The sequence below is a fragment of the Kryptolebias marmoratus genome, linkage group LG21, assembly GCF_001649575.2.
Source record: "Kryptolebias marmoratus isolate JLee-2015 linkage group LG21, ASM164957v2, whole genome shotgun sequence".
NCBI classification, from domain to species: Eukaryota; Metazoa; Chordata; class Actinopteri; order Cyprinodontiformes; family Rivulidae; genus Kryptolebias; species Kryptolebias marmoratus.
In genome coordinates, this window is record NC_051450.1 from 14770900 (window position 1) to 14779942 (window position 9043).

A 9043-nucleotide genomic window follows, 5' to 3' on the forward strand; every position below is an offset into this window, starting at 1 on the left:
TGTAAGACTCGTCCTCACACTCTATACATGTGTGGTCTACCACATGGATGAATTCCACTGGGAGGGGAAATAGGACACTCAAGCACTTTTTTTTTTTTTTCCTTTTTACAATATAAAACATCACTGGCCCCCATCTATTTGATAAACCAGATGGCAACCCATGCAACACCCCCCCCCCACCCCACTCGTCTTCTTGTCTTGACATTAGCGTTTGGGCGAAGATCTTAAACTGCCAGTCAGTCCAGGTTTTCTCCATCAGGGTGCAGAGACTGGAGGGACGAGGGGCCGGTTTTCAAGACTGGTGGAGAACGATGTCAGTGTTTGCTCTTCTTTGACTTTTTGTGAGATCTGTGAGGAGACCTTGATCTGGAGCGGGACTTCTTTGTTGATTTCTTGGGCGTTCTGGACCGCGACCTCTTCGATCGTTTAGGTGTGCGAGGTGAAGATGGAGATCTAGTGGGATAAAAATTAATTACATAATCGTTTTACTTGAATCTTGGAAGTGGATGATAAATAAGTCAGCCGGTCTCACCTCTTGGATGATTTTTTGTTGCTGGATCGAGGGGAATCTTTGTGGGACGCGCGGGAAGATGTGTCTTTAGAGTAAGACCGATCGGAGCGTTCCGACCTTTCAGAGCGAGGCGAGGTGGACCGGCCTCGTCTGCTGCTACTCCTCGTGGGACTGGGAGACCCGCTGTGATGTCGCTTCCTGCTGAGCAAAGAGGACCAACATGTGTCAGACGACATCTAAATTAAAAGCCACTCTTTTAGGCCTCGAGGGGCGCGGCCTCACCTCTCCTTCCGTGTCGGGGTGTCATCCTTCTCCTTTTCCTTCTTCAGCTCTTTTAACCGTGTCTCGGCTTTCTCCTTTTCTTTTTTCTCCCTCTCTTTCTCCCGTTCTAGTTTCTCCTTTTCTTTCTCCTTTAAAAAAAGCAACAAAAGAAGTTACTCTTTTGTCATAGTAATTAGATTGCAGCTGTGGTGAAATGGACTCGATGCAGCACCTTCTGTAATAGTTTGTCCCTGTAGTGCTCCACCTGCTCCTGAATGCTCTGACCGGGCTTCTTGGGTCTTTTCCCAGACTCCAATTCATCCTGGAACTTCATGACTTTAACCTGTTAGAAAAACAAAAATAGATTCAGTAAAACGATGAAATACAGTAATCCACCATGATCAACTAAGAGCAGATAAGTAACAGCAAGGAACCTCAATCTCTCTGAGCTTGCTGCGTTTCTCCTCATTCATTTCAGACATCTTGGCCTTCATGTCCGAATCGTCTCTGATGGGGTTGGAGTAGCTCTGGTTATCGTCTGAGCGAGGGCTCCTGTCGTCATCATCGCTGTCCTCCTCATCCCTACGAAAGCAGTCAATCAATTAAAATGTGCTCGGAAGACTTTACAGACCAATGTTGTTGAAATGCAAAATAAATAACTCACTTTTTGGATTCTTCTGGTTGCTCGAATATTTCCCATTTGGAGGTCGTTACAGCTGAGGAGTAAATGGAAGAATCACCCAGTCAAACACAATTTAACACAACTATTACGCAACTTGAGCACAAAATGAGTTTCCAAACATTACAATGACATTCTTTTCTTACCTTGAGCCTCCAGCTCTGCCTCATCCACTGCTTCCCATTTTGACGGTGCTACCTTGAATGTTGCCTCCTTTGACTGATCAACTGCAACCGTCCAGAAGAACAGGTGGTTTAGGGTTACAGAAATGCACTTAGACATCCCACTGTTAGAAACAACAGCTTCAAATGTAAAATCTGTGACTCACAAGGTATTCCATCAATGTCATCTTCCATCTGCTTAATGGGAACTCCATCCAAGTCATCCAGAGGGGCCCCGTCGATTGGTGCCCCATCCAGGGCCCTTGCATCGATGGGCACACCGTCTACATCCTCCAGCGGCGTGCCGTCCACATATTCACCAAAAGGAGCCCCGTCGAGGTCTTCTGCAGGCTCCGGCTGACACAGACACACGCAGTGCATCATTTTGTATCGTTACGACCACAAACTTCAAAATGTTTTACTGAGATTTTAAGGGATCGACAAACACAAAGCAGCACAAATTTTAAATAAGTCATACAGTTTTCAATTATGTTTTAAACTAATAAAAATCTGAACAATGTGGCTCGAACATCATTTTTCTTTCTTCCCAAATGCATCAACAGGCGTAAATGTGTGTGGCAACTTTCGCAATAACCAACTGCAACATCCAAACACACTGTCGGCTGCTCTGATGCTGTTTGTGGACAGGAAGTAGCACACCAGCGACATCTGCTGGCTACATACCAGATGTGAACAAAATTAAAATAACTGTTTAAATGAAAACAGTGTCATGTCATACAGTTTAAATTTGCTGGTTCTAATACCATGAAACTGGTATTTACCTAAACTGAAGTAGGACAAGTGAGAAGTTTGAACATAATAATTTGGGAAAGGAGCGCTCCATTTACCTCTGGAACGACACTTGGGACCTCCTTTTCTGAGGAGAGGTTAACAAGACCCAGGAAGATGTTCTGCAGCTTGATGAGGAAAGGATCAGGGTACACGGCCCAGTCTTCCCACGCCCGGAAACACGACATCACCCTTTGCTACAAAACGGGGAAAAAAAAGTACAACACGGAGAGCTGAGTAATCTGAGCCTCTCGCTCTATCATCGTTCCAGTTTATAAAGCTCCAGTGAGGATTCATACCTTAAAGTTCTCACTCTGGAGGTGCCCCTGGATTGCCTTGTATGTGGCGTTGAGATCTGAGAAAATCTGGCAGAGCTTTGTCTCAAAACTAGTGAGAACAAGGACAGAGTCACTGAGTGATTCATGAGACAAAACGGTAATCTGGTCCAACCAAAAGTAAACAACTTACTATTTTCTGTAGTAAGACGCATTGGTTACTTTGGCAGAAGAGTTGTAGAGCACATCAGAAACTAGATACAACCGCGCAATCTGAAACATTAAAAAGCAACACGTGAGTTGGTGCTTCTGAGGAATGTTCGATGAACTGGAAAAGTGGGTTTGGCCTTACCTTTTTTGGTAAAGGCGTCTTTAGGATGGAGAGAGACTCCGTGACGCACTCGACAATCTCTTCAGCTGCTTCAGCGTGGTTCAGACAAAACAGCATGGCCTCGGCAATGTCGCCCCTCCGAGGAGTCAACCCTCGAAGCATCTCCTCCAATTTGTCCCGCTCCCTGATGGGAGGAGAAAACGTTAAACAGCAGTTTATTACCAAAAGTAAATCATCATCAACCATTTATCATAAAGGCGTGATCTTACTCTTCTTTCAAGCAGCCTTTCTTGTTGGCCTCGTCCTCCTCCTCCCCTTCCTCTCCATCATCGTAAGGACCATGAAGGTATGGATTAAGGGGCGGCGGACGCCACAAAGAGCCATTTTTAAACATTCTAAAGTCCTCTGTTCGCCATTTGGCTGGTGTTTCACCCTGAGCAAGAAAGACGGCATTTTTAATAATCTCAAAGTTATGTTTTATGACACATTTAACTGAAGCCTTTTCCCCAAAACACCCAACTAACCTGTAGTATAGTGTAGAGTTTCCAACGGTAATATACATGTGCCGGGCTCTGGTTGTCAAATAAAAATCTGAAAGGAAAGAAAAACGATCACAACCACTGACGTCTACAGAGACGGTACTTCATCACCAGGTTGAGAAAGCTTGTATAATTCCCCGGTGTGCGACTGAACGGACCTGTACATCGGATTGTTGATTTCTCGGTTCATGACCATGGCTTCAAACATCGGGCCTTCACGCACCACAAATTCGATCATGCGGTGGATGAGAGAGAGCAAATTCCTACAAGAAAGACACAGTTAAAGCAAACAGATTCAGACTGGACAGACTGCTCAGCACTACTTCCAGCCTACTTATTAACGCTTAATTTATGCCTGGCGGTTGGACAGCCATAACAGATGACACATTTTACTTTAAATTAGCTACGTGTCCTTTGATTTTATATACAAAAAGTGCTGTCACAGTAATACTACAGCTTGCAAAAAACAACCACTTAAGATTTACAATAATATCCGTTTAGTACTAAAGTATTATTGAAACAGGCCTATGTTAGTGTCACTGCACCAGGAATAAATTAAGCAAAACTGACTGTTTTTAAGTCAATCTAAACATTAATATTTACATTTTTAAAATAAAATAATGATTATGATTGATCTAAAAAAATCTTCCCAAGCTAATAGTTCTTTTTATTAATTTTAATTGTGAGCAATCTGGTACAAATGTCATGCCTGTGTTCCTTTGAGGCTTCAGTGCAACAGATTTTAATTACATTGCACCTAAAACCCATTTCCATCAGATTGTTTTACATAAAATATTTCACAGAAAGGAGAAACAAATCCAACTGTATTTAGGAGTGGAAAAACAGGTGGGGAGCTTTAAAAAGACATTGCATTGACAGAAGCTTCTGTCAGTACAATGCCTCTTATTTCCCACTCATTCTGACTAAACAAACAGTACAGGATTCTTGGCCTGATAAAGATTATCTGCTGTGAACTTGGTCCTGACTGAATATGGTGGGCTCTCTAAAACTCTTCTGTGACCATTTTAAGGGAAATATGTGCTGCAGGTTACACACAATCAGCCTAAAGTGGCCAACAAGACAAAAGGATGTCTTTCATTTGACAACACAGAGAACATTTACTTGTATTGGAGCCGATCGTACCAATGACGGGGTAAAATTCTGTATACTTTCCCAATCCATCCCATGATGCTTTTCAGGTCCCTCGCTGCTGCAGACAGTTCAACTTGTGCTGCTCACCAAGGCCAATGTCAAAGGTCATATTTAGACTAGTTCTAGCAGATTTGTTTGGTTGGAAAGGGCCAGATTTACTGAGCTCGCCATAGAGTGACAGAGGCCAAGGGGGGAGACGGTCTGAGTGAGCAATGGCCAGAGAGATGGGTTCCATAACTACAGACCTAAAATCAGCAGACCGTGTATGTAGCAAAGTCACTGAAGAAGAGCAACAAATGATTTTATGAAGTTAAAACTGTGAAAGTGATGATTTTTGAAACTAAACAGGATTTATTCAGCTCTATAGTAATATTTACTACATGTTTAAGGAAATTATAAATGGTGGGACATGAAGGAGCACATGTCAGTATTTCTCTATGTAAAAGTATGAAAACGGTGTACAGTTGCCTCAACCATTGCTCAACCACACTGATCAGCCCCCTGTAGCATGCAGTGATCAACCGATCAAGCTTTTAACTTCATTATGGGATGGTTTTTTTTTTATGTCTTTCTAAGTTTGAACACCAATTTCAAAAAAAATAAAACATGTACCTTTCTGTTGGGATAACCACTTTGACTATGGCTTGCGACAGAGTCTGTATATGAAGTCACATCAGATAATAAACATAGAATGTGAGTATTGTTAAAAAGGCAACAAGTGAAAAATATAAAAAATGCATTTCAAAGTGCATAGAGACAACAACTTTCTTTTACTGCTGCCAGTTCTACTAAAGGCCAAAAACCCATGATACTTTACCACATTACCCATAAACACCTATCTATAACACAGGCTAACATTTCATTATATCCACAATTTTAAATACACAGCAGCTAATAAAACTCTTTCAACGTGACAATAAATCTAAAACTTAGACTAAGAATGAAACCTGTACTGACTGCTCATACCAAACATCTTACCAGCACAATTTTAAAAATATCAATGCCAGATTCCATGTAATCTTTGACAAACGTATTGAATTACCTTCTCAAACTCCTCCTTGTTCTTCGGTGGAGGAAGCAGGGGAGCATTTGGGTTTTTTAGCCTCTCTCTGGGCTGGGCGTTGAACGGTAGGCCAGAGGGAGGCGGTGGGAGAGTATGCTCCATCATAGAAGGAGGAATATAGATGGGATGTGGTGGAATGGGCACACCTTTGCCCCACCCCAATTTCATCTCAAAGTTCATTATCATTTTCCCTGGAATCCCAAGAAACACATACAGAATATGTAGGCATAAAAGGCGGAGAAGGGAGGAGCGACGGGTAACTTATTTAACAAAAGATTTACCATTTAGGTTCTTGAGCGCTCGCTCAGCATCTCTCCTGTTCATGAAGGCCACAAAGCCACAATTCCTCTCCCGAGCTCTCTCCTCATCCGTCCGGGGCCACATGATTTTCACACTGGCTAGAGGGCCATAACGGCCAAACTCCTGACACAACATCTCCTCATTCATCTATAAGGATTTTAGAGAAAAAAAAATGATTTCAGTGCAGGGATAATGATTTTTTTGCACAACATTCTGACTTATAATTTAGGGCAGAAGAAGTACAATTTGTAGGATTTATAACACAAGCAAAGCTACAAGTCAGGTTCATGTTTTCACAGCAAAGCTACCTTATTCTTGTCTCGTTCTTTCACATCAATATATATTTAGATAAAAAGTTACCTGTGGGTTGATGTTTCCAAGATACAAGTTAGTAGTGGAAGGGTCTCCGACATCATGGGAACCTGGGGCGCTGTCATCCAAAACTGCAGACACAGAAAAGAGTTTCCTGTTGCTGCCTGGTACGACAACTGCTTGTTTCTTTTTTTTTGGTTGAAGATATTCACGGTCACTGTATTAAGTCAAAATTACCACTGGACGGACGGTTTCTTCTTGAAGAACCATCCGCTAAAAGAAGCAGAAAAGCAGTATAAATTTTGTTTCAGGGTAAAGGGAGGATGAAGGGGCAGGGAGTGGTGTTAAGACGTGCTGGGCAGGAACATTTTGGGACGAGTTAGTACAAGAAAGACGTCTATGTGACTTAAATGTACTGACATGAGCGCCTGCCCTCCATGCCGGGCAGAGGTTCGAAACGACTGACACGTCCTTTCATCTTGTGCCTTTCGTTCCTCTCTTCCTGGATCCTGAAAAAATAAAATAAAATCACATAATACAGTTAAATAAAACAACTACATACAGCTGTTTAAAGGTGAAACAACATTTTCTCAACATATAAGAAATCTTACTGTTTAAGTTCTTCTTTGAAGAGCTCCAAGTTGCTCTTCTTCTTTTCTTTTTCACTAGTTTTCTTCACAGTCTGAAACACGAGTAAAGGAACATTAATAACAAGCAGACGAGCGCAGCAGCAGTTGGTACTACTTCCTGACTTTGACAGTACTTACATTTCTTTTGTCTAATGGTAAAAACTGAGACGGCGTCTCCAAAGGCAGGATGCTTTTTGCTGGGGTCTCAAAGCGTGATCTGGGCTTGTATAGCTTTCCTCTCTTTTCATCAGCAGCTGCTTCTTCTAAAAAGAGAAACAATATCCTGGCTTTAAACTTACCTCCAAACAACATAATTAAGCTTTTATTTTATGTCAGAGGATTGTGTGGACTGTTTTTGTGCCTTATCATATCTTAGTGCTTTGGAGTTTAGAAAAAAAACAGCAGGTAGGCGTATAAAATACTGGAATGTTGTTTCTTTATATCTGGTAAAACCAATTTTAATACAATAAAAAATTAGACCAATTTAAAAAATGCTAAGTTGCATGAAAGGGTTGATGTGTTTCATATCAGTAGTGCAGGTAGTTATCCAAACTATTACAAGGAGTATCTAATTAAGAGCAAATGTTTTACCCTTTGTAGCATTTGCAATCCCCCCACGGACAAAAGTCTTGACTTTGCCCTCTGTGCCTCCTTCAAAAGCAGCAAGAAACTCTTCATAAATCTCTGCTGCCGCCCGCTCGTCTTCCTGAAAGCAGAAACATCCAACAGAAAGGGGGTGAATACAAATGATACTCTCCACAGCAGGCCAGATGGGATTGGTAAATTGAAATGATATCGAATAAGAAGCTTGCCTTTTTCTTGATTTCATCTTGCTCCTTCTTGCTCAGGGTTCTTTTGGCCACTGCCATTTTCCCGATGCTGAAAGATTTGAGTTTGCTCTCGAGCAGCGCCTGCCGATGTAAACACAGAGAAACTGGGCTTTCAATAACAACAAAAAAACTGTCTCTTTGTCTGCATCAACACATTCAGTAATCACACACACGACTCATAAGTGTAGCAAACCTCGTTATTTATTCATTTTTCCCCCCGGGTAGCGACAACATAACAGTCCCTGAATGTAACACAGCAACACTGACAGGTCACGATTTACAGAACTGCTATTCGCTACACTCCAAGCTATTAGCGCGGGTTAAAAGCTTGCAATCACTGCCCAGATGATTAGTTAACATTCCCCGAGTTGCATTTGACAGCATACTTTCTGCTACGTGTCGGATGGACCTAAAACCAAACAGAGGCCTAACAGGTCTGTGTCTGAGATGAAGCGCCACGGACTCAAACATCACGCCGAGCCTAATGAGGCTAGTTTTGACATAACGTCAGAATATGCAATCCAAATATTAAATTGAGTCCTTATAAACTCACATATCCAACAACAAAAACCCATGCTCTGGATGTAACATCTATCCTTATCGGGTGCTCGGTTAAATACAGATTTATCAAACCCAAGGTGGTTACGGCGGCTAATTTGTTAGCTTAGCCAAGCTAACCTGGCCGCGGCGCCGCTTTGCTAACATCGTTGCGCACACTCGTGGCTCTGTTCTCCCGTACGTGCTAGCACGTAAAAAAATCGAAGTTTCTCATGGATGCAACATTTAACATGGTTTTAACTAGATTAAAAACAGCTTAACTGAAGCCGGAGCGAACGGCAAAATTCACCTTTGCGCTAGCTTTTTGAGAGCCAGGCGTCCGGTCCGCCATCTTTCTGTGAAAAACTAAACTGAAAAGTCGATCCCGGCTGAAATGATGGGGGCTAAGTGGAAGCTGCAGGCGGCGCAGTCGATCACCGAGTCCGTGATGGATCCCGCTTGCGAAAAGAATCATTCAGGCTTTGTTAACGTGGATCTAAAAAAGCGACTAAAGCAACTATTTGAAAGGTGCAACAACTCATAATAAAAATAATAATAATTTGCAAAGATATATTGTTGTATGTGCGCATGCAGAAGTGAGGGAAAGTCGGTGCTAAAAAGGCTTTTTAGGCCAATAAGTCCACATAGATGGACAATAAATTAGATAAAGACTA

At 42.1% G+C, this 9043-nt stretch overlaps 1 protein-coding gene across 4 annotated transcripts; it reads right to left on the reverse strand.

Moving 5' to 3' along the window:
* Positions 1-37: 37 nt before the first annotated feature.
* LOC108230383 (U2 snRNP-associated SURP domain containing) lies at positions 38-8832 on the reverse strand. Of its 4 annotated transcripts, none has more exons than XM_017406510.3 (26): positions 8680-8832; positions 7815-7913; positions 7594-7708; positions 7141-7265; positions 6985-7055; positions 6794-6882; positions 6611-6646; positions 6422-6504; positions 6043-6208; positions 5741-5952; positions 5311-5354; positions 3705-3809; positions 3532-3598; positions 3277-3440; positions 3029-3191; positions 2870-2949; positions 2701-2788; positions 2461-2598; positions 1780-1969; positions 1598-1678; positions 1437-1488; positions 1207-1354; positions 1005-1115; positions 794-921; positions 533-709; positions 38-453 (listed from the first exon to the last, which is right to left on the reverse strand). In XM_017406510.3, exons 1-26 carry the CDS (start codon positions 8719-8721, stop codon positions 315-317), a joined length of 2913 nt encoding a protein of 970 aa, XP_017261999.1. In that variant the 5' UTR covers positions 8722-8832; the 3' UTR covers positions 38-314. The 4 variants fall into 4 exon arrangements, with proteins under 4 accessions (XP_017261999.1, XP_017261998.1, XP_037829025.1 ...); XM_017406509.3 differs by having other exon boundaries at positions 533-712; XM_037973097.1 differs by lacking the exon at positions 6611-6646 and having other exon boundaries at positions 533-712.
* Positions 8833-9043: the final 211 nt, after the last annotated feature.

Bases quoted from the DNA above. Each gene is read 5' to 3' on its own strand.
- LOC108230383 (XM_017406509.3), bottom strand. From the start codon at position 8,721: ATGGCGGACCGGACGCCTGGCTCTCAAAAAGCTAGCGCAAAG. The intron at 2,950-3,028 runs GTAAGGCCAAAC...TTAATGTTTCAG, and splicing joins AGACGCCTTTACCAAAAAAG to ATTGCGCGGTTGTATCTAGT. The intron at 2,599-2,700 runs GTATGAATCCTC...CCCGTTTTGTAG, and splicing joins TCCAGAGTGAGAACTTTAAG to CAAAGGGTGATGTCGTGTTT.